General features: G+C 38.2%; 2 protein-coding genes across 6 annotated transcripts in view; one reads left to right on the top strand and one right to left on the bottom strand.

The window, feature by feature from the left end:
* The window catches only part of LOC144630676 (uncharacterized), a 112,262-nt gene that overhangs the window by 76,527 nt on the left and 9,409 nt on the right, over positions 1-26,326 (top strand). The window lies entirely within an intron of this gene.
* LOC144630938 (uncharacterized) lies at positions 5,538-8,329 on the bottom strand. The gene has a single exon (XM_078489294.1). The coding sequence runs from the start codon at positions 8,327-8,329 to the stop codon at positions 5,597-5,599; it is 2,733 nt and encodes a 910-aa protein (XP_078345420.1). The 3' UTR covers positions 5,538-5,596.

Raw genomic sequence — 26,326 nt, 5'->3', positions numbered from 1 at the left:
TTGGGGGGTGGTTAGACTTGCTGTGTACATAGAGCGGAGTTGTGGCTGGCTTTGAATAAGGCTTGTGCTTTCCAGTAGTTAGGTCTAGCGTTACGTCAAGGAAATTTACGACCTTTTTGTTGGCTTCAATTGTGATGCGTAGGTTGTTTTTTCAAAATCACGTGGAAAATTCTAGCCAAGGCCAAATCTTACTCTAATCTTTCCAAACGATGTAATCTATGTAATACCGAGAAATTCTTCATTTTATATAAACCGGACATGGCAACTCTTAACAAACGTAATGAGCTTGTATCAACTTGCAGGCACAAGCGAAAATTTCTTCTTAAATTTAATCGCGTCCTCAAGGACCAATCATAAGCCTACAAATGTATATTACTATTGTTTTCTAAGTTTGAATTTTGTAACGATCACACCATTGATGTATATAAACCCTAGCGATGCGACAGTGTATATGGAATTTAACTGATGAGTGGATCAACTCTTTGTTGGTCTACGAAACAGACCTGTATTAAAGCCCATATGAAACGATACTGAGTAGAAAATCACTGTTATATATATATATATATATATATATATATATGTCTGAATTTATCAAAACCGGGTCAAAGAAAAGTGACGTCAGTATTCTTGAACAAGTACGTTACTGCGGGAATTGGCTTACAACGTCACAAGAAAGGGGAAAAAAAATAGAAAGAAATACAGCGCTGAAAGGTAGAGAAGAGAGAGGAGAAGAGAAAAAAAGACTGACATTCCCTTTAGTTTTTATATCATGGAGTTTGGAGATAGTTTCTGGCGAGAAAAAAACGCGTTTACAGCGATTTTCGCTTTAAACGGTGAAAATTTCTTTGACCTGGTTTTGATAAATTCAGACATATGATTCAATAGTATGACCGGAAAGGCCAAGAATGAGCTTCTCGAGTTACAATCAATCATTTTCTATGCATCTAGTGCGAAATCCAGGCTTTCCCTGCTGCAGTGTAACATTCACTAGCCTCTCCGGTCATACTATTGAATCAATTGATTCTATAGTATGACCGGAAAGGCCAAGAATGAGCTTCTCGAGTTACAATCAATCATTTTCTATGCATCTAGTGCGAAATCCAGGCTTTCCCTGCTGCAGTGTAACATTCACTAGCCTCTCCGGTCATAACGATGTAAATGACGATGTAAATGACGAAATAACGATGTAACGATGTAAATTCGCATTTGGCAATTTTATCTGATGAGTGCTGCACGGTTGTGTAGTACGAAACTAAATAGTAATAAAATGCCAAGTCAAATGTACAGTTGATTTGTTCATCTTCTGTTATAATCACGCTCTAGTTTACTATTGAGCACTCTGAAAGCAGTTCTGCAATTCAACTTGATTATATATATATATATATATATAGTTCAGTGTGTGATAAGGCGTCATTGAGGCAAACTTCTAACTGTTCCAGCTTTAATTGACACGACGTTTCGGCCTTCGGCCTTCTTCAGATGCGGAACTTACTATTTACAAGATTAAAAAATAAAATGTTAAAAATCCTAAAAAATTTACAAATTCACATAAATTTATACTAGAGCAGAAACAAAATAATTACATAATACCATACAAACTTAAATAATAGATTACATAACAGGTTAAACTTAGATAAAAGATTGCATAACAAGGTAATGATGACTTACAAGAACGCGAGAATGATAGGATAACAACAATATGTAGCAAAAGCCTTAATTACTAGCCGTACAATAGTGTCTAATTACGTGTTGTATCGGACGCGATTTTTCGATCTAAATTCGCGTCTTTTGTTAAGACCGTGAGGATTGAGTGTAAATAGCTGCGAGGTCCAATAGGCCTCTCTAGTTAGTAATAACTTGTCAATAAAAGCAGCGTCCCCTTGGGACGCTTATTTTTGAAATTTCGTGCCTTGCGCAATTAAAATGAACCGCAAGCTCGCACGTCTTTTTGTTGGTAAGCATGGATGATTTATGATTACGAAAGCGAACTTTAAATTCTGTGGTTGTTGATCCTACATACTGTAATTTGCATTTATTGCAAGAGGCCAAGTAAACAACGTTTTTAGATGTGCACGACAATTTCTGATTTATCTTGTAAACTCGGCCTGTGGAAAAGCTTTTAAATTTAGAATCATGGATTAAAAAATTTTTACAAAGATCACATCGAGTAGAACATTTAAAACATCCTCCCATTTCCCTCTCTGCCTGGTTTGCCCCATTGTCGGAGCGGAATTTAGATGGTGCTAAAATATCTTTGAGGTTTTTGGTACGGCGATATGCTGGAAAAATCGATTTAGGTGGAAAAATTTCAAAAAAAAATTTCTCGCCCGAGTTACTTGAAATTTTTCCACCTAAATCGATTTTTCCATATATCATTTATTCGCTACTCTGAGTTTCATGCCTCATGCGAGGCAATCATCAGGCGACTGCCAGAAAAAGCGGTTACATGAAAAGATATACAAATTTGAAAATAAGGAACAATGAGTACTTGCGTGACATGTCAAGTTGTTATTGGACGGAAAAAAAATCTATATTAAGCTAACACGGTATTTAACAAGAATTTCTTAGAGTGTCTACAGATCGAAGTCAGTTCGTTTCTATGATTGAGTGTTGACATTTCTGGTTTGCAAATTATAAAATATTTCTCACAAAGGTTACATTTTTTGTTGATATTAGAATACGATCGTGCTTGTCTTATTTTCCGCCATCTTATCTCGTAATTGATTTTCTGGTCCTTTAGACTCCATATGTACTTGCTGAGCTCGGTGGCATTCTTGTACCGTTCGTTTCTGAAGGAGCATGTATGGTTTCGGTAACGTTCTTTGAATGTCGTGTCGCAAAGACCGATGTAGGTCTCTTTTGACTGAGGGGTGGTGACCTCTGCTTGATAAATAATGTTCCGCTCTTTACAATTTCCTTCAAGTGGACAAGGGTTCTTTTTTCGGCAATTGCAGTTGTTGACTTCATTGAATGGATTGACAGGTTTGCTAATTTGAGCTTTGTTGTGGCTGGAGATTATAGATTTAACGTTGCTCATACAGCTATAGCTCAGCTTAAGAGTGTTCCGGTTAAAGATTTTGTGAAGAGGGCTGGTTTTTGGAAAGTGCTGATCGATGAGTGAAAGAAAGCATTTGCCGACTTTGGTATCCACATTTTGGCTGTATGGTGGATTGAACCATGTTATGTTTCTTTGCCGATTTCTTCTCGCTTTTGGTGCATCGGGGGCTGTGTCTTTGTAAGACAGGGTGTATTCATAGCCACTTTTGTTAAGCGCGTCTTGGTAAATGCGTTTGGTCTCGTCGAAACATTCTTTGTCAGAAGATATTTGCGAAAGACGTTTGTTGATCGATTCAGGGATGTTTCTAAGGATAGAGGGTGAGTGGTTAGACTGCTTGTGTACATACAACGGTACATTTCCTTCTTTTGTGTATGGAAGGTGTTTTCCGGTTTTTAGGTCGAGAGTGACATCTAAGAAATTTACTCTGGTTACGTTGGCCTCTACTGTAATCTTTAGATCATTGTCACGAAAAATTTTACACAAGTCTTTCTTAATTCTCTCGATCTCTTGGGGCGTCATTATTGAATGCAGACAGCCCGTCATCGCGACAAAGGCCAATGTTGCTTCCGTACTTTTGGGTAAGGAGGGATAAGATGTAGCAGCCAACCAGCTCGCAGGTTTCAGCGCCATCAAACGACCCCATGGTTAGATCGAATCGGTCATTGGAAGCTTTCTTTTCCCACGGGATGTTGTCACTGAACAGCAGTGACCTTTTGACGTGGATGATGATGTCACGCTCGTGTGCGCTGATGGGTCGGTAGCTATTAGCAAAATCGAGCGCCTTGCAGAGTAGCTTCTCGGTAATTGACGGGTAAAAATCGCACACGTCAAAACATATGAAAGAGAGTGTTTCTTTGTGCTGTAAGCCGTTGAACCATTTTAGTACGCTCGACGTATTTTTCCACTGGTTGATTTGCGTTTTATTGATGATGGCGGTGTTGATGTCATCAAGGATTTGTTTGCTTATCACGCCGATTTCAGATTTAAGATGGATTGATTAGGCGGCAGGTCGGGTGGTCGTTGAATGAAGGTTTGTGATCTTTTAAAGAGATAAATGCTTCCTTTTCCATCTAAATCTGAAATCTTTAAAATCTTTTTGGAGATTCTTACGTTTGTCTCAGAGCGAGTACTAAATATTCAAATTGTGAAAGCAATTTTCGTAGTAAACACTACGTCATTCACGCAATTTTGTCTTCGCCCGAAACTGCAAGCGTCACTGCAGTGTACTTTTTTCAGCCAGACTCCACTTTAAAGAAATTTTATGAGGAAGAACTGTTTTATTCAAGCGTTTGACTCAGAGTGAAAACAAAACGCCGTATTACGTACCCGGACTGTACTGAATACCGCAAAACAACGAAGTTTGACATGTACAAGTGGTGCAAGCTAAATAAAGAACCATTAGGTCATGACAGATTTCAAAACCGCAGTGAGCTGTGATGCAATAGCATTGTTGAGCCGGCTCTTCTGTCACGGTCACGCAAGATTTAATATTTAATAGCGATCAGCCGATCACTCGCGTTTAAGGTGGCCCGCGGGTATTTATGAGGCTGACAATTCCCTTTTTTGAGCGCGTTTTTAAACGGGAAAACGTGAAGCGATTGCTTAGATTTTTGAGAATCTGAAAGAATAATGCTTAAATTATATAAAACAAGAACATTGAGAAGCTTGAGAAGCTTAAAATCGGGCGCTTTGCCTTGAAAGGCAGGGTTCAGTACAGCAGAAACCACGAAGCAGTTACTTAAGTAGCACTCAGTCCGACTGTGTTTGTGTAAGTCACAGGGCTTGCATGAGCTGTATTAGTGTGCATAATATAATATCTAGAACGTTGTCGAGATTGCATTATTACTTAATGACATGATGGTTTCAATTTATAAATGTATCTCACACAATACAAATAAACGATTGAAGTAGACGACTAGACGATGTAAAGTTTTAAGACTTAGCAAAGTGCAGTGTATTGGTAATACTGTAAGGTGCGGTTTCACCTGAAGGTCGTGTGCTTTTCGGTATTTTCCAGGCATTGCACTTTGATGGGACAGTACTACAACTGTTTACCGGGGAACTACTATTGTCAAGAAAATGATCACAACTTGTTGATGAATGATTGAACATTTGTTTCATACCATTACTGTAATAGCAATTGATGAAGGCTTTTAGTCCTGAACCAAAGTATAAGGACTGGGAAATACTGAAACCCATTATCAGCCACCTTAAACGGAAATATCTTGTTGGTGTTTCAAGGAATCCAAGGAAACTTCACTGAATGAATGAAATACTTTATTAAAGTGTCTGAAGTATTTAGCTTAAAAAAACTAATTGTGGACACTATTTACATTATTATATATCTAAGCTATTTAAAGTTAAAATATTTACACTTAAATTCTAAGAAGAAGAAAAACTGAAGAATCGTACTGCATACATTAATAAATAAATAAATCAATAAATTACAATAGAATATAAAATTTTATCATAAAAGTAGGTGAAAGATAAAAATTGCAGTTAAGAGTTAAAAATTAAAAATTTAAAAATGTGTATCGGCTAGCTGCATATGTCACATTGACACTCAGTTTGTATAAGACGGGTGAGGTCTTTTTTTAAAATACTGTTTTTAAAACTCGTGACATTATGTTTTTCTCTATCACTGTGGTCTAGTTTGCTCCATAGATAAGGCCCGAAATATCGTAAAGAATGTTTTCCATAATGTACTGTGCGAAAACGTGGAATATTAAAATCAGCGTTCCTCAGATTATATCGTTTCGGGGCTGTATTAAATATTTCTGTTATATAAGTGGGCACAAGTCCGTGTTTTACTTTATACATTAGAATGGCAATGTTTTGTAGACGTCTTTGGTACAGACTTGGTAGACCTGCTCTTTTCAGTAGCTCACTGTAGGTCTCCGATTGGGATTTAAAGACTGCCCTGAGTGCGCGCTCTTGAACTCTCTCCATTTTCTTCTTATCGGATGATTTGCAAAAGTGCCATACAATATCACAATATGTAAGGTGAGGCAAAATACTAGATTTGTACAGCTGTAACTTTGCAGACCATGGAATTAGATTACGTAGTCTCATTAACACCCCAACCTTACAACTCGTTTTCTTGCAAATATCACTAATGTGTTCACTAAATGTCAGTTTGTTGTCGATGGTTACACCAAGAATTTTAAGATACTCCGATGATTTGACTTCATGACCATCGAATTCCATCTTCAGTGCATATTCAGGGGTTCTCTTGGAAGGTTGTGGATCAAGGGTAAGGATCTGGTATTTCTGAGGGTTGGCTTGCAGTAGGTTCTCCTTGTACCACTGTGACACTGCCTCTGTTTCTCTCCTAAGAGTTTGGGCGGCCTTCTGTATATCATTATCATTGGCGTATATTTGGTGATCATCAGCATACATAAATAGACTAGCAGACTGCCTATGTAGCGAGAGATCATTTTGGAACAGATTCCAGAGAAGAGGCCCGAAGGAGGAGCCTTGTGGACACCCCCTTTTTTGTTCTTTCCATGCGCTGTGCGCTTCTTGTAGTTTGACTCTGTTTCTTCTACGCTCAAGAAAGGATCGCAAAAGATTTAGTGCTCTTTCAGAGAAGCCGTATGCTTTAAGTTTCTGGATCATTAGTGCAGGGTGCAATGAGTCAAAAGCTTTGCTCATATCGGTGGATAGAACAGTCACGTACTCCTTATTATCAGCAGCCATTTTCCAGTCCTCAGTTAGCCTTATCAACGTAGTTTCACAGCTATGTGTCTTTCTGTAGGCAGACATTTTCTGATATAGATGTGGATTCATGGTTTCCATGATTTGCTTGGAAAGTAATGACTCAAATACTTTATCAACAGAGTTCAGTACTGTTATAGGTCGGTAATTTCCCGGATCGGTTTTATCTCCTTTCTTGAAAACAGGAGTCCATTCTCCCATTTTCCACGTGTTAGGCCAATTTCCCTTTCTAATAATGCTGTTGTAGAGACTTGTTAGGGATGGTGCTAAACCTTTGGCAGTTAACTTTAAAATCTTCGGGGAGATTCCATCCCACCCTGTAGCTTTGTTTGATTTAAGAATTTTCAGTTCGTTTTCCACTTCACCGGAGCCAATTTCGTTAAAACCAAATTGAAGGCCTTGATAAGCTTGCCGAATGCTCTCGACACTCGGGTGTTTTTCAAAGTCTTTCTCAACTAAATGCATTACTTGTGCACCTCCAATGGCATTCGCAGCGGTTGAAAAGTAATCACCAAGCTCATCTGCCACTACTTTCTGGTTAGTTACAATTCGATCGTTAATTCTGATGGCAATTTTTGTCTCCTCTTTGGTTTTATCACTTAGAAATGGTTTGAAGGTTTTGTAGAAATCCCTCGGTTTCTTCCTCAGTTCTTCCGATTTCTGGGCCCAGTAGGCTTTAATAGCACGTCTCCTTTCTTTAGTTGCCAAATTTCGCCATTTCCTTTTCAACTCCCAGTTTTCTAGAGATCGGTTTTGGGCGAACATTTGTGCATATTTCCTTTTGTTCCTAATTGCCATTTTCCATTCTTTGGTCATATATGGTACATCTTTCTGCCTAACTCTCATCTTCTTTTTCGGCATATGCTTATCCAGTACACTTTCAAAAATAGTTTTCCATGCGTCGTATTGGTCCTCGATGGCGTCAAATGTTTCTCCAACAATCCAGGGAGCGCTAGCCAAGTCCTCATAAAGCTGATCCACATCCACGTTTTTCAGGCTTCTGAATGTGATGGTCTTTCGCCTATGCTGTAATACAGATTGCTTTAAAATACCATAAATAAGATGGTGGTCACTTATCTCTGGGTTGAAAGAACCACTAGTCCTGAAAAGGTTGGGTTTGTTGGTTAGAATAACGTCCAGCAGTGTCTCTGATGTCAGCGTAATCCTCGTAGGCTTGGTAATTAAGCACTGCATTCCATGTACTTCTTCTAGGTCAGCAAGTATTCTCCCTTCTCTGCTTTTTGGTTTTAGCCTATCGAGGTTCAGGTCACCTGTGAGGATAAATATCTGTTTCTTGAGGGAAGCCCACATGCAAACGTCATTCAGTTCCTCCTCTACTCGTTCTAAATAGTGTGGATCTGGCTGGTGATCCGACTGCGTTGGGGGTCGGTATATCCCAAGGAAAATGACTTCGTTTTTACCAAGTCTAGCTTCTATTGCAAGAGTCTCGATTGTTTTGTATTTCTTCGTTACTTTTAGCTCTTTCGAGGGTAAACTAGAATCAAAATAGGCTATTATCCCACCGCCTCCTTTCTTTCTGTCTTTTCGATACATGTTGTAGCCCGTTAAGGTGAACTGGCTGTTCGAGTAGGACTTGTCGATCTTTGTCTCTGAGAGAAAAATAATTTGCGACTTCATTTTATCATTCAGGAGTTTCAGTTCTTCAAATTTATTTTGCAAGCTGTTTATGTTCAGATGGAACATTAGTATCTGACTGGACTGTTCCTCCCTTTCTTGCAAGAGCAGATCAAATTCCTGTTGGCCGCAATTGTTAATTGCCACATTCTCCTGGGAGTGGATAAGTGTGTTATTCGCCTCATCCCATGTATCTATGTATTGCGGTATTTTGTAATTTTTTGAGTGATTTTTGGGGATGTTTGGCAGGTGATAGCTTTTTTAAAAGAATCAGCCACCTTAAACGGAAATATCTTGTTGGTGTTTCAAGGAATCCAAGGAAACTTTACTCATCCCATGTATCTATGTATTGCGGTATTTTGTAATTTTTTGAGTGATTTTTGGGGATGTTTGGCAGGTGATAGTTTTTTTAAAAGAATTAGTAAAATTTAGACAACTAAGAAATATTGAAAATTTAATGTGAATTTAACATTGGAATTTGAAGTTAGAAATTGGCAGACGGACACCAAACAGTCCCGTGACATCCTGGAGTGTTTTTGCATGGGGGTCAACTGTGTGATGATGTTTCCATTTTTTTCTTCAATCCCCACTGATAAAGAACTGTTGTTGGTGTTATGTTGGTGTTATCACATGTCAAGCCTTTAACAAGGTATGAAAGAACACAAGGATTTAAATTATTCTGGTGCTCAATTTTTGCGTAACTAAAATTAATGTTACTCGAATTCCTGATGGATTCTGTCTTAAACTGTTACGAGCTTAGTATTTCCAAATTATTGCATGTCAATGTAAGGCAAGACAAGACATGCCTTGGTTCTTATGTAATTCTCTTAAAAACACATAAGATATTGACTATAATTTTGTCTGTGCTATGGCAATTCACAGTGGGGTGGTCTTGATGTGTCTTTAACTTGTAGACTGGACTGGACTAGTAAAACGCGGACTAGTAAAACGCGGACTTGTAAAACGCCTCTAGACACTTCGAATTCCTTGGCCACAATCATCTTACGGCTCTCTTCAATACATAATGTCTCAAAAAAACAGTAACCTCAGAAAGAAGTCAGAAGCAAATAAGGTCGAAAGACCGAATTTGAACATATAACGGCAAATGTTCTAATGTCACGAACGTAGGAGTCGTGTAGGCCCGTCACCTTTATTTACCACATACTGCCCCCAAATTAAAACAGTACCCTCAGAAAGAAGTCAGAAGCAAATAAGGTCGAAAGACCGAATTTAAACATTTAACGGCAAATATTCTAATGTCACGAACGTAGGAGTCGTGTAGGCCCGTCACCTTTATTTACGATTGACTGTTGATTTCTGGACGGGCCCCGTTCTACCTCGTGCGAGCAATACAAACGACTGCACTCAACAGACGTCAAGTAGTGGAAAGAAAGAAACATATGCACACAACTCATAGCATCAATCCCGTTGTTTTAGTAGGAGTTTGCAGAACGAACATGTGCTATACTGCAAAAACATCTCCACGCTAAAACAGACCATAGAGTGCTCAAAAAAGCTAGAAATATGCCGTCGAAGAAACACACAAGAGCTTCAAACAAAAATTGTTTCGCTCGCTAAACCGTTTAGTTTTATCCGATTTACAAGCGCTTGTTTTACAAGTCCGCGTTCTACAAGTCCGTGCTTAACAAGCCCTCGTTTTACAAGTCCGCGTTTTACAAGTCCGCGTTTTACTAGTCCGCGTTTTACAAGTCCGCGTTTTACTAGTCCGCGTTTTACTAGTCCGCCTTTTACAAGTCCGCGTTTTACCTGAGTCCGCATTTTACTAGTCCGCGTTTTACAAGTCCGCGTTTTACTAGTCCGCGTTATACTAGTCCGCGTTTTACAAGTCCGCGTTATACTAGTCCGCGTTTTACTAGTCCAGTCCAGTCCTCAAAATACAGTATGCCAAAACTCCCCGCCCTCTAAAGATAAGTCCTTGACGGTTCTTGTCGTTTTTCGGTGCCTATTCATCTTCGGCATCTTTCTCATCCACCTCTCGTTCTGTCCTGTGTCTGTCATCACACGAAAGAAAAGCTGATTCTCAAAAAATCTGCCACAAAAGGAAATTGACAAAAACAATATGAAAACCATATATCGAAAGTTTCTTATTCTAAAATTTTATCATACGTCTTAATTCAGAGCTACAAAGAAGTTCCTCCTTTTGAGTTATTGATACTGTTCTTACAGTACCTCTTTCCACTAGCGAACTTTTACAAAATTCCTTCGCGGCGAAAAGGTAGCGCGAATCCAGAACAGACTCCAATCGAGAGTGGGTTAATTCTAGATTACTATTAATTAACTATTACAACATTCATTTTTAAAATAGTTTCCCAAGCCGACTAAGCTAACTAAACGTCGAGTGTATCTTTCAGTAAACAAAACATGCCGTTATGACGCCGGAAATCCAGCTCACGCATACTATACCCCGTGACTCACGCAAACCTCCGACTTACTTGCTACTACAGTCATTCCTTTCTAAACATTTTTTTTTTGACCACCACCGTACCTTTCTACCCAAAAAACTCATGAAACCGCCCGGTTTTAACCTGTTTTAACCTTTCAAAAATTAGAGCGTTCGAAACTAAATAAGATCCGTAATCACAAACAACATACAGCCGTTTACCAGCACTCTTTAAAACTCCTGAAACCCTTCAAAATCAGGCAAAATAAATCTTTGAAATAACCTTTATCAATGTTTCTTATTTTTTTATTCAGTTCTATAAAATGCCTTTCATACACTACTGTCAAACAAAAATTTCAATTTCCTCAAAGTTTCAAGACAAAAGAATAACAAATATTTCGTGCACAATGTAATTTGATTAAGCCAATATTATCACGTCTAAAAATACTTCAAGCAATTCAGTGAAAACCCGTTTTTTTTTTCGTATCAACGAAAACCACTTTCGAATAATCAATACATGAAAATAACAATAAGATCAAAAGGAAGAAAGGAACCTTTCTAATTATTTGAAGACTTTCAAAGCCGTGATATTATGCATCCAATCCGCGATAAAATTTAATTACAACAAAATCCAAGTTCTCATTTTGAATTCCATTTTTTTCAGTTGATACCTTTATCCAACTTGTAAAAAATTCCATTCAAGTTCCTATTAATACTGTACATTCCCAATGTTTTGCTCAGGTCTTCAGAAGCGTCTTACTAACCAAATCTAAAATAATTCCAAAACATGCTGTACAAACATTCTACTCTTTGTGACAAACGACTTGACGACCAATTGTTCAGAAATGAAAATCGACACAGTTCTTGCTAAATAAAAAAAACGTTTTACGGCGGAGTCAGGCTCAAAAAATTTACCGCAAGATCACACCCCCATTCATAGTCAGAAACCAGCAAACCATCTAGTTTGCTAAAAAAAACACTGCGTGACATCAATGACGTTACCTTTTTCATTTACAAAAATAACTTTAACTTGTCAAAGTAAGTGCAATTTCACAATGGTGAATATCAGTACAGTATGGGGCCCAGTTCTCGGCCGGGTCCAGTTCTCGGCCACTTTGTGTTTAACGCGTTTTTTCACACTCCAGTTGAATCAAAAGAAAAAGGTATTTCCTTCAAACGATAGACTGATTCATGTGCTTTAAGTATCTTGAGTTTGATCGTTCAATTCGATATAGAAAGCTCACACGTCGAGTTTACGCGGAGGTAGGTGAATTTGCATTCCCTAAAAAGTTGTTTGTTTACGGCTCCAAATTCATGGATGTAGTTAAATTCGTATTTTATCCAAAAGCCCCCACCATACGAGCTAATTTTTGGCATGTGAAACGTAGAATAATTCAGCTTTCTACTTTAGTTAACTTTTCGTTGAACCGTTGTATTTTTTAGTCTTAATTTACTTCGAAATTTTTTCTTGCGACGTTTGCGTATTTGCCAGTTCTCGGCCACCCTGCTCGCTATCACAGCTTAGCGCTTGGTTTTTAATATAATTTCATCTGCTGCTGCCAGAATGAAAGAAATAAATGTTTTAAAAATAAAGTTCAATCTTATCTCTAAGTTTTGAGCTGACTCTTGTCTTGTCTATTATTTCTACAACACCTAAATCTTTCAAGACCTTTTCACTGCAAAATAAACCATCTAAATGCACGGGTCACACAATGCGGTTTTGCCAGAACCTGCACATAGGCAACTAGGCGCGTTAAAATCCTTCTTTTCTAAAGTAAAACAAAGCATCATAAAAATAATTTGGGATCGATATAGTATAAATAGGTTTACAGAGTGATTTTATGACTGTGAAAATTAATTGAGCATTTTTTTACAGATAATTACGCACAAGCTTTTTAATGGCCGAGAACTGGGCCAAGGTGGCCGAGAACTGGGCCCACAAATGGAGCTTTTATTTTTATTATTGCTCGGGCAAATTAATTCTTGACCGGTCGATAGCTTTACACCAAAAAGCTGAATAATGTAGCTAGCTCTGGGAGAAATTTCAAGTTCCTGCGGTTCTTCTGAGGTAAGAAATACAAGTTTACGTCAAAAGTGGCCGAGAACTGGGCCAAGGTGGCCGAGAACTGGGCCCACAAATGGAGCTTTTATTTTTATTATTGCTCGGGCAAATTAATTTTTGACCGGTCGATAGCTTTACACCAAAAAGCTGAATAATGTAGCTAGCTCTGGGATAAATTTCAAGTTCCTGCGGTTCTTCTGAGGTAAGAAATACAAGTTTACGTCAAAAGTGGCCGAGAACTGGGCCCCATACTGTACTTTGCCCCGTAAGCTTTTTTCTCTGTCCTTCCGCCGAAGCAAAAAAAACACAACCTGATTACACATTAACCCAAAAGTCGACCAAGTGTGCCTGCAACGATTTCCTGTCAAAACTAAAATGAAAACCATTGCGGTATGCGTCACCCGTAGCGGTTTTGTAGCAACCCCAAGCTATCCCCGTCTTTTTGGCCGCGCCAGGAGACTACGCTCTAGGACGACCAAAGGGTAAACTATAAATCGGCCACGCCCGATTAATGATAAATTTTATGGCGATCAAACGCGATTTGTTTAAGCAATCAGCGATCTTCGAAAGCCTTCGTTTTTAATAAAATGCGATTAGTTTTAAAATGCCACGGTGAATTTTTCTGTAATAACCCCAAACCGCTGCCAAACAGTTGAAGTTTACTCATAACAACTTACAGGAAAATCCACTCCGTAGATTTCCTGAACGAGCGACATCTTTATTTTACCTTGGAAAACTGTTGTGTTATGCGTCTGACTTGACCGTCGCATAAATGTGATACTTATAATAACCCAGTGTCAGCCAGTTTTGAGGCTAATGTCACCTCAATCTTGTGTGTAAAAGTTAGAAAGATCGTGTATATTACGGTGGCCTATAAGAACACAAATCAAACACAATTCCTACAACACAAACACAAAACTTGAAACACAATCGCAAAACCCACAGCACAAGCACAAAACGTGAAACACAAACACAAAACCTACAACACAATCACAAAACCTACAACACGAACACAAAACCTACAACACAATCCCACTAACTCAAAACACAAACACAAAACCTACAACACAAACACAAAACCCACAACACAATCACAAAACCTACAACACAAACACAAAACCTACAACACAAACACAAAACCTACAACACAATCACAAAACGTAAAACACAATCCCACTAACTCAAAACACAAGCACAAAACCTACAACACGAACACAAAACGTAAGACGTTCGTGTTGTAGGTTTTGTGTTTGTGTTGTAGGTTTTGTGTTTGTGTTGTAGGTTTGTGTTTGTGTTGTAGGTTTTGTGTTTGTGTTGTAGGTTTTGTGTTTGTGTTGTAGGTTTTGTGTTTGTGTTGTAGGTTTTGTGTTTGTGTTGTAGGTTTTGTGTTCGTGTTGTAGGTTTTGTGTTTGTGTTGTAGGTTTTGTGTTTGTGTTGTAGGTTTTGTGTTTGTGTTGTAGGTTTTGTGTTCGTGTTGTAGGTTTTGTGTTCGTGTTGTAGGTTTTGTGTTTGTGTTGTAGGTTTTGTGTTTGTGTTGTAGGTTTGTGTTTGTGTTGTAGGTTTTGTGTTTGTGTTGTAGGTTTTGTGTTTGTGTTGTAGGTTTTGTGTTCGTGTTGTAGGTTTTGTGTTTGTGTTGTAGGTTTTGTGTTCGTGTTGTAGGTTTTGTGTTTGTGTTGTAGGTTCTGTGTTCGTGTTGTAGGTTTGTGTTTGTGTTGTAGGTTTTGTGTTTGTGTTGTAGGTTTTGTGTTCGTGTTGTAGGTTTTGTGTTTGTGTTGTAGGTTTGTGTTTGTGTTGTAGGTTTTGTGTTTGTGTTGTAGGTTTTGTGTTTGTGTTGTAGGTTTTGTGTTTGTGTTGTAGGTTTTGTGTTTGTGTTGTAGGTTCTGTGTTCGTGTTGTACGTTTTGTGTTCGTGTTGTAAGTTTTTGTGTTTGTGTTGTAGGTTTTGTGTTCGTGTTGTAGGTTTTGTGTTCGTGTTGTAGGTTTTGTGTTCGTGTTGTAGGTTTTGTGTTTGTGTTGTAGGTTTTGTGTTTGTGTTGTAGGTTCTGTGTTCGTGTTGTAGGTTTTGTGTTCGTGTTGTAGGTTTTGTGTTTGTGCTTTGAGTTAGTGGGATTGTGTTTCACGTTTTGTTTTCGTGTTGTTGCGTTCGTGTTTCACGTTTTGTGCTTGTGCTGTGGGTATTGTGATTGTGTTTCAAGTTTTGCGTTTGTGTTGTGGGAATTGTGTTTGTGTTTTGTTCTTATCGGCCACCGTATGTATATACATCAAATGTTAGCAGTCAATGGCCGCGGCCGCACTTAGAGAGTTGACTGAGTTAATTTTTTAGAAACCCGGTTAAAAATTTCCACAAAACTTAACTCGGTTAAAGTATGGTTACCAAAACTAACTCGGTTAAATATTTTTAGCGGCCGCGTTACGGTCAGACCAGACTGAAGTGATGTCATGATTAAGGTGGCTCGATCGGATTTTTGAGTGACAATACCTTTCAACTTTGAGCAACTTGTATGTCACCGTAAACAATCCAACTGAAAATCGATCAATACAGCTGTACTAAAGAAAGATGAAAGTTTCGAATGAGATAAGTTTCGTCGAAATCTGAGTAACCATAGCAACATAATGACGTCACCACCAATTTTACACGAGACCGATTTTCTTCTAATAGAGGGATAATTTTGAAAAAAGGCTTCTAGATCTTGGACTTGACATAGTTTTCTCAAGGTCTGCGAAGTTTGAAGAATTTCTATGAGAGCGTTTTCGAAAAAATTTTGGATGAAGTTTTCAAGTGCTAAAATACAACAAAAACAAAGCAGTCTTAAAACATTATTGAGAAAACGTTCACAAGGCCCGATCAAGTAACATTTTGGCCTTAAGTGAATCTTGTACTATCTAATTACCTTGAGAGAAAATCTCAGAGAAATCGTTTCATTTGATTTCTTGAAACATCGGCTTGAATATCAACTGGTATGAAGTGTTATTGCGCTCTTTTATCGAAAAAGGGCCTTCGCTTACTAAAATGATCGCAAAAGAAAAAGCGCTCGATAGAATTTTTTTAAATTCGGCAGTCAAAAAGAAGAATATATATGTAATGAAATGTCCGATTTTCAAAATAATTGAAACATTCTAAGGCAGTTAATTTAAAGCCTTAACTCAGGTAAACATTGCGCTGTTTTTAACCCTACATCGGATCGCTGCCTCATTATCTGTCTCCATTGTCTCAAGCTGCGTGCATTTGTAAATTCCAGTAGATCATGAATTACTAATTATTTATTACTGGAGATTTCTGTGACAATTTTGCCTTGGCCTTGAAACTGTTAGGAGACTGAAGATAATACAAGTGCTTTACTAGCATATTCCTCGTTGTTAGTGTATTTTGGCTTGTTAAATTAGCTTGTTTCTGTGCAGTTTTCGGAAAACAAGCAGTTGTTATACAAATTCAAGATGTGCTAAAATTTACAAATGCACGGGGCACGACACAATAGAGACTTATAATGAGGCAGCAATCCGATGTAGGGTGAAAAACATTGCAATGTTTACCAGAGTTAAGGCTTTAAATTAACTGCCTTAGAATGTTTCAATTATTTTGAAAGTCGGACATTTCATTACATATATATTCTTCTTTTTGACTGCCGAATTTAAAAAAATTCTATCGAGCGCTTTTTCTTTTGCGATCATTTTAGTAAGCGAAGGCCCTTTTTCGATAAAAGAGCGCAATAACACTTCATACCAGTTGATATTCAAGCCGATGTTTCAAGAAATCAAATGAAACGATTTCTCTGAGATTTTCTCCCAAGGTAATTAGATAGTACAAGATTCACTTAAGGCCAAAGTGTTACTTGATCGGGCCTTGTGAACGTTTTCTCAATAATGTTTTAAGACTGCTTTGTTTTTGTTGTACTTTAGCACTTGAAAACTTCATCCAAAATTTTCTCGACAACGCTCTCATAAAAATTCTTCAAATTTTGCAGACCTTGAGAAAACTATGTCAAGTCCAAGATCTAGAAGCCGTTTTTCAAAATTATCCCTCTATTAGAAGAAAATCGGTCTCGTGTAAAATAGGTGGTGACGTCATTATGTTGCTATAGTTACTCCGATCTCGATGAAACTTATCTCATTCGAAACTTTCATCTTTCTTTAGTACAGCTGTACTGATCGATTTTCAGTCGGATTGTTTACGGTGACATACAAGTTGCTCAAAGTTGAAAGGTATCGTCACTCAAAAATCCGATCGAGCCACCTTAAGCTATTTGAAAACAATTAAGCAAAAGCGACCGGCTTTCATGATAATTTTATTACTTTCTCATTTCTTTTCCTGCTTTTACGATTTGTTTCAATGCATTATCGGCTTACAACGCTCTGTTTCTTCCGAATGCGTTCTACGCAAATTTCAAGCCCAGTTGTTTCGAATATGTGATCTTCAGTAATCGTTCTAAGGCTCATCGCCATATCGAAATCGCCTTCAAGACCTTCAAGTGCACGTTTTTCCCAGGAATCGGCGAAGAGACGGAAGAGATCATCAGAAACCATGAGAGCCCTGTCTGAGCCAAATAATCCGCATTTCTCTGGTGGTTCTAGAGTTTCTTAATAGCAAGGGAAATTATAGAATTAAGCCACGAATTGTGTCCGAACGCCATGTTTGCGTGTGATGGAAAAGAATATATATCCTCTTACATGGAGATGATTGACACATTTGACAAATAAAACAATAGTTGAATCTGATAAGAAACCACTAACCTGGTTAAAACGACCCAGAAAGGTAGTTTAGAATTAACCTAACCCAGTTAAAAAATCTATTGTTCTTTGATTAATTTCCATGGGAACCGCTAACCTGGTTAAGAGTCGGTTAACTCTCCAAATACGCGGCCGCACTAGACATTTTTTTAACCCGGTTAATTTTAATTGATTAATTGGAAATAACTCGGTTAACTCGCCAAGTGCGGCCGCGGCCAATAAAGATGGATGGTTTTCAGCCGAATTTTTGAAATTATCAAACAAATGACGTTATTTCAAATTGCGAAAAATTTGTCGATTTGTTTTGCATTTTTTTAAAGGTGCAGTTAGAACAGGATATTGCAAAGGTTTGTGCCAAGTTTCAGCGTATTCTTTTCATACGGTTTGAAGAATTTCGGTCGCAAAGTCAGATACATTTGCTTTCCAAGTTCTAGTCGCTTTGTAAACCTCGCATTTCGAATGAAATTATTCTGTTGTTCTTTGAAGAGAGGTGTTACTTCCAAATTCCGCACGATCTTCTACCGTCAGGAAATACATGTGCAGGAACGGTATTTGTCATTTTAGTAGTAACTATTTCAGGCGGTGTTATTTCCAAGTGGCAGAAGATCGTGCGGAATTTGAAAGTAACACCTCTCTTCGAAAACAACAGTATAATTTCATTCGAAATGCGGGGTTTACAAAGCGACCAGAACTTGGAAAGCAAATGTACCTGACTTTGCGACCGAAAATCTTCAAACCGTATGAACAGAATACGCTGAAACTTGGCACAAACCTTTGCAATATCCTGTTCTAGCTGCAGCTTTAAAAAAATGCAAAACAAATCGACAAATTTTTCGCAATTTGAAATAACGTCATTTGTTTGATAATTTCAAAAATTCGGCTGAAAACCATCCATCTTTATTGACTGCTAACATTTGATGTATATACACGATCTTTTTTAACTTTAACACACAAGATTAAGGTGACATCAGCCTCAAAACTGGCTGGTACTGGGTTATTATAAGTATCACATTTATGCGACGGTTAAGTCAGACGCATAACACAACAGTTTTCAAAGGCAAAATAAAGATGTCGCTCGTTCAGAAAATCTACGGAGTGGATTTTCTTGTAAGTTGTTGTGAGTAAACTTCAACTGTTTGGCAGCGTTTTGGGGTAATTGCAAAAAAATTCACCGTGGCATTTTAAAAATAATCGCATTTTATTAAAAACGAAGGCTTTCGAAAACCGCTCATTACTTAAACAAATCGCGTTTGATCGCTATAAAACTTATCATTTTATATAATTTAAGGATTTTTCTTTCAGATTCTCAAAAATCTAAGCAATCGCTTCACGTTTTCTCGTCGTAAAACACGCTTAAAAAAAGGGAACTGTCAGCATCATAAATACCCGCGGGCGACCTTAACATGAACACTCTGCTCTCTGAAATGTATAATTTTGTTTCATTCCATATTTTACAAGAAGAGAGGGCTGAAAATAATCACATAGAGAAAACAAAGACCGCTTGGACATGTCCAAGCTATTTAAAACTACCACTACGTCAGACCCATCGCTTGTAGCTATAAATAATCATTCACCTATTTTCTGTTTGAATACTCTGCGCTCTGTTTGTGTGAAATACTTATTGTTGTGTTACTCAAGCTTTTGGCTCGGAGCAAGTACAAGTCGTACAATTTAGCCGGAACGTGTTAAATATTGCAAAACAAAGACTTATTTTCTGGATATCCCAATTTTTGTTTTGAGATTACGGTATTTTGAGAATCGAAACGTTATCGAAATGTAAGTTGCAAGCTCAGCAAGAATGTGTCAAAGCACGGGATACACCTCATCGCGCCAGGGGAATTACCAAAAGCTTGTCCCAAGACGCTAAACGGAGAAATACAATGGGATGGCCTTAGTCTACTCTTTATTTTGGCCTGATTTGGCTTTCTTTTAAATGAACTGGTTAGGGTTATTTTATTGAACATTCGGAACAAAATAAATATTTGCATGCGTAAGCAGGCATTTTTCCGGCTAGGCATGTGGCTTTAAGAGTGTATCCATAAGAGGACCAGGCAACAAGTGATACAGCTCATATCACCGATTTCGCCCAAACTTAGCATAAATGTTGGGTATGGTGAGCTATTTACTGTGACAAAACATCAGCTCAAAATATTTTATTCCCTTCAAGTTATGACACCTTTTGCAAAAATGGCCATTTTTCACTAATTTATGCATATTTAATTAGCTGACTTTGATTGACCAGTTCCACAAGAAAAAAAGACTTCTGAAAATAAATTTCACTGCATTATATTCTGTGGTTATTAGGCTTTAAGTACAATAATTCACTTCAACCGTCTGATTTGATTTCTTCTCCTCAAACGGTCTTTTGGAAGGTACACATTTCGTACTGTTGGAAATAGCCTTTAACTAGTGCCCAATATCTCCCATGAGCAACAACTTATATACATTATTCTTACATGGGTAATGAAATCCATCATTAAACTTCACAAAAATGCAACAAAATGTCTGGGGACTTCAATATTCTATTAGTATTGAGGAACTAAACACAGAAGCCATTTATTTGCCTCAATTTGGCACAAAATCGGTACGAAATAGCTAATCAAGCATAAATTTATAGATAACAATCAAAATATTGGCGAATATTGGCAGTTAGGGCATTTTTTCGGAGCGTTTTCAGAGCCATATAATTCGGCAATGTTGTGATATAGCAAATGTAAAAACAGCAGCGAAAGATTTTCTTTACAAGCTCGCTCAATTCAACATTTAGGCACATCAGAGTAAAGAAACAAGAAAGTAATACTACATACATGCCACTTATCGACACACAGATGCTTTCTTTTCAAGAATTTGTTCTTCCTCGCTGCACTTCGATCCTTCAATCGATCTCAATTGACATGTACTGTTGCTTTGAGGCGCGATGAACTTAGCCAATACATCGTGGTTCATCCTTCGTTAAAGGTGTAAACAGGTTGTCAATAAAGTCATTCAAAGAGCTGTTTAAAGTTCACGGAAGGGCACTTGTCTCAGCCAGTTTGAATGAAATAAATTTAACTGGAAAATAAACAGCCGCCATGTTGTATTTGTACCTTTGAGCCTGCCGTTTCAGTCAGCGGTAAAGCCGTACACTTGGGCAAGTACGTAGTGTAGTCATCATATAGTTGTTTGACTAAATCCTATATAGGGATGTTCATAGAGGGGATACATAGCCTAGCCCTACACAGCTATACACGCCTATACATAGCCCAACACAGCTATACACAGCTATACACACGCGTGTTCATTTGCTTTTCCTTCGCAAATGTTTGTTTTCGTCGGAATAAGTAGCGGATGGTGTTATCTACCCTCTGAACAACCGGGGCTTGATCTTAGCCTTATAAGTAGTGTGCGTTTCTTGTAAAAGTGAGAATGTTTTTCAACTTCTCCATTGAATTTTTTTGATAAATAGTTGAAGAGAGATACACTGGATGCAGTGTAATGTATGCGATGCAATCGGTTTTAATGCTCTGAAATTGAGCTCTGAAATGTCGGAAACCAATAAAAAATCAGAGCAAGTTTTTCCATCTTATATCAGGTTAAAACTAGTATGTTTATTGTTTTTTTTTTTGTTGTTGTTTCTGTCTTTTTTGGGAGGTGGGGGAGGGGGTGAATATGGATATTCGAAAAAATGGCGGTCAGGTTGTCAGCCTGGCCTGTGTACATCTATTCCTTCTGTTCAAATCGTCTATATTATATTACACTTTGGCAGCTAGGAGACTGAATTTGTACCCACTCTCTTTTTCGGGATCCCACAAAGTTCTCCATCTGTCCATTTACCGATAAACGTCATTACTGCAGTTTTATTAATTTGTTTTAGAAAAGGGCTTTTATGGGGACAAATTTTCCCTCCTGAATGCCCACATTGTAAGTGACGAATTGCGGCTTCAAATGATAATTTTCTTCATCACCGACTCAATTTAAGTGGCTATGTGAGTTACAAAGACGCGAATGCAGACTTTTGTAGAGAGCTTCAACCCCGCATTAAAACTAAACAAATTTATTGTAAGGCTAGGACTACGCAAGACGGCAAAACTTATTAGCTAATGTTTCAACCAGCACAGGTAGCCTTCTCCAAGCTTGCTCGGTACCGTACTGGGCGAATCTTGGCCCTCGGTCTTTTTTGTACGGACCTCGCTGCGCTCGATCCGTACTGTTAAGACCTCGGGCCAATATTCGCCCAGTACGGCCCTCGCGCGTGGTTAATAAGAGATTTATTTCACGACTGGAAACTTTGTGTATTAAGAATCGCTACCCGGTAGATGTCGTGGAAAACAATATGCGGCAAAAATTTTACGCGCGCCAAAGGAGTTAAAATTATTTCTGTGTTGAAGGTCATTTCATTTTCAAAGCAATAAAAACTCCGAAAATTTTTTACAAAAAGAAATCTTGCAAAAAATCTTGCGCTAAATCGCGCGGGAATTAGTGCGGGATCATCTGGGACAAAACCCGGTCCGATACTTGGAAAATATCGGCCCTCGCGGGACCGGAAATAAAGTAATCTGATTGGCTGATTTAGTTATTGGCCCTCGGACCGCCTTAGTCGTGTAATAAATGTATATATTTGCTGCGCCATATAGACTGCGTCCCTAAAGGCATTTCGTACGTGAATTCTTTGTTCAGTTCAGCACAGACGCTCCCCCAACTAAAGCACTTGCGCAAGAAACGATTACACAACCTACCTCGCTATCCACCGTATAGTGATTTATCCCGTGGTAAACGTTATTCTCCAATTTTGCTGAGTTATTCATTTTTTCCCATTTATGCCCCGGGGTAGGGAATTTGGTCAAAAAAATTCTCGCCAGGGGAGGGGAATTTGAACAAGCAATAAAAAAATACAAATGTCTGGAAAGTAACTGGGAGACGTTGAAATTTTGATCTATTTAACTGTGTAGCGTCTTTTATGCTAAAAATAATTGTTTATGTTCCAAAATGACGCTAAATGGCGGTATAAAACTGCTCCGACATTTCGGCAATACTGCCTTCTTCAGGGTGCCACCCCCAAAAAGGCAGTATTGCCGAGACGTCGGAGCAGTTTTATACCGCCATTTAGCGTCATTTTGGAACATAAACAATTATTTTGATTTGGTTGCCGTGCATGCCGACCGTTAGCCTGCGTAGCAGGCGTCTGTGTAGTTTTTAGCGCGCGTAAAAGAGTGCGCGATCGCGAGAAGGCCACGCGAGGTAAAAATCGAGGAAACGCCGTCTTCTCGATTTTTTCCTCGCGTGGCGCTCTCGCGCCTTTCGCGTTTCTCCCATGCGCGCGCTAGAAACTAACGACGCCTGCCACGCAGGCTAGCCGACCGTTGATCAGAAAAATCAAGAACTCTGTCTCGGTGAAAGTCAAATGGAACAGTATTTTTTCTGGAAAATCTCTTCGGAGATTGACGGAACGTCAGAAATTTTCTTCCCATTTGTAAGGTTTCCCAGTTCTAGTTTCCCATGCATCAGGTCTCCCATCAACGGAAAGAAATAACAGGAAACTGAGCTACAAATGGTAAGCGACATCTATTTCGGTTAGTTTCTAATTTTGGAAAGAAGCCTTTCCATTTTTCAGTGGTCATTCCAACCGGTTCTCTCCAACAAATGGTAAGCACCCTAGAGTTCGTTCAGCATCATATTGCGGTAAACACGTCAAGCTGTAGCGGAGGAAATTGTTTTCCCTACGACAATTTGAAAATATTCTCATTTTCATCACAAACGCATCCAACGAACACTCGCGGAGGAAAAGCAAATGATCGCGCGTGTGGTGTGGTCACGCGTGATGGACGCGTGATGCCCAGTGAACAGCCGTACCGCTGACTGAAACGGCAGGCTCAAAGGTAGAAATTCAACATGGCGGCTGTTTATTTTCCAGTTAAATTTATTTCATGCAAACTGGCTGAGACAAGTGTCCTTCCGTAAACTTTGAACAGCTCTTTGAATGACTTTATTGACAACCTGCTTACACCTTTCACGAAGGATGAACCACGATGGATTGACTAAGTTCAGCGCGCCTCAAAGCAACAGTACATGTCAATTGAGATCGATCAAAGAATCGAAGTGCAGCGAGGAAGAACAAAAAGAAAGCATTTGTGTGTCGATAAGTGGCATGTATGAATAAATGTTGAATTGAGCGAGCTTGTAAAGAAAATCTTTCGCTGCTGTTTTTACATTTGCTATATCACAACATTGCTGAATTATATGGCTCTGAAAACGCTCCGAAAAATGTCCTAACTGCCTTTTCTTCGCCAATATTTTGATTGTTATCTATAGATTAATGCTTGATTAGCTATTTCGTACCGATTTTATGCCAAATTGAGGCAAATAAATGGCTTCTGTGTTTCGGTGAATTTTGATGAAATAGCAAGAAATCGTTAAGTCACGTGTGTTTAGTTCCTCAATACTAATAGAATGTTGAAGTCCCCAGACATTTTGTTGCATTTTTGTGAAGTTTAATGATGGATTTCATTACCCATGTAAGAATAATGTATACAAGTTGTTGCTCATGGGAGATATTGGGCACTAGTTTAAGGCTATTTCCAACAGTACGAAATGTGTACCTTCCAAAAGACCGTTTGAGGAGAAGAAATCAAATCAGACGGTTGAAGTGAATTATTGTACTTAAAGCCTAATAACCACAGAATATAATGCAGTGAATGTTATTTTCAGAAGTCTTTTTTTCTTGTGGAACTGGTCAATCAAAGTCAGCTAATTAAATATGCATAAATTAGTGAAAAATGGCCATTTTTGCAAAAGGTGCCATAACTTGAAGGGAATAAAATATTTTGAGTTGATATTTTGCCACAGTAAATAGCTCACCATACCCAACATTTATGCTAAGTTTGGGCGAAATCGGTGATATGAGCTGTAACACCTGTTGCATGGTTCTGCCCTGTTCTCTCACGGGCACACTCTTAAAAAGAAAAAGATGACGTGGTAAAGGAAATTCATGTCACGTTCACTCCGTGACTAACGCAATCACGACTTGTGTGTTTCTCAAGTGACTGCTTTTCTAAAGATTTTACTGTGCGGTGCCGTGCCTTTAAGCCAAAGCACTGAAAGAGGTCAGGAGGTCAAACATTACCCGCACGATTATAAACTGCTTGCAGTTCTTGTTTGAAAAGTTCTGACAACAAACAAATACTCCAGTTGTAGTGCGCTTTACAGTACTTCCCCGAAGAGAGTGGTCTATGATTTGATTCATTATTTTATTACAGTACTTTTCGTTCAATGACTATATGGAGACGTGGCTCTTTCGAGAAAAACGAGGGTATCGTGTTACGTTCATTTAAAAAAAACAAAGGTGTCATGTTACAAAAGTGAGAAAGACAAAGCTATCATGTTGCAATGTTTGGCAAAAAGCCAAAAGTATTCCGTAACAAACAAAAGTAACACGTTGCGGTTGCTACAAAGCTAGCAACAAAATAACCGCTTAAACAGAATAAGAACGTGCCATTTGTGACATTTTGATAATTGGATAAGTTTTTGTTTTTCAATTAAATGATGAAAATTTGCGTAATAAATAAAACAGTTCTGACGTATCATAATGCACGTAAAAATTATTTGTTTGCAAGCAAATTTTGTGCAAAAAAGTGACTCCGTGGGCCGCCATAAACTAATAGCTCAACCTATGACAGAAACCATCCCAACAGGACAATCACTCAGTTTCACCCCAAGCCATTCCATAAATTGAAAAAAATAACTCCTGCACGCTTAGCGTGGCTATGTTTTGTATTTGTCTCTATGAATGGCTCATTGATGCAAAAAAATGTATTGCTTTTAGGAGTGAAAGTTTTAATTGATACGACTGTTTTTTCCTTTTTTGTGCAAATAGTCGAGTCATTCCTAGGTTACCGAAAAAGGATGTATGTCTTCGCGGGGGGTCTCCTCGAGGAAAAATTTGGAAGCCATTTACGGGCAATACGGTTAGAACTGAGAGTGGTTCTATAGCAGAAGCTAATCACCATGCATATCTCTATTGATCTACAAAATATGAGATTGGTAACAAAATTGGCACAATTTTACAGCTATGCCGCCGGACTATAAGGGACGGACCATTATTTTTCTAGAGGGGGGGGGGATGAAAAATATTGAAAAAAATTGTTTGCAGGGCCTAAAAAGACAAAATAAATTGTTTGCAAACATCATATGTATTAAAAAAATAGTTTGCATAGAAGTCAGAGAAACTTGTAATAATCTTTCAATGAAAAAAAAAAATTCAAAAATGACAGTATGAGACTAAATGTATATAGACTAAAAGTATGAAGACTAAAAGTATGTAGTTGTTTGCAGACAGTATACAGGGCTCAAATAAAATCAACATTTTATTTGACCAAATTGAAATTTTAAAGTGGTCATGTAGGCAATAAATTCAACTAATAAATTAGTAAATAGCTGATCCTTTTCTTAAAAACAGTAACTTTATATTGCAGCAATTAAATATGAACAGTATTTTACATTTCATTGAATTTAACTTCATAAATATCTATATACCCGTATTTTCTCAATTAAACACCCGGGGCATTAATTTTAAACTTAGCCTGGTGGACCCGGCATTTATTTGACTCCTGCAGATTATTTGAGCCCGGTGTTATTAAGCAAGGGGTTTAATTAATTATTTTTGACAAACATGTATCCATCAAATATACCTACAGCTTAATATTACTCAAATAAATACCTGAGGGGTCTATTTTTAACTCTACCTTGGAGACCCG

This window comes from Oculina patagonica, chromosome 11 (genome assembly GCF_052425735.1).
Source record: "Oculina patagonica isolate OP01 chromosome 11, crgOcupat, whole genome shotgun sequence".
Taxonomy (NCBI): Eukaryota; Metazoa; Cnidaria; class Anthozoa; order Scleractinia; family Oculinidae; genus Oculina; species Oculina patagonica.
Note: the sequence above shows the minus strand (reverse complement) of the source record. Positions and strands in the feature narration are given on the sequence as shown.

Excerpts from the sequence above, each read along its gene's own strand:
- LOC144630938 (XM_078489294.1), bottom strand. The coding sequence starts at position 8,329 with ATGTATCGAAAAGACAGAAAGAAAGGAGGCGGTGGGATAATAGCCTAT.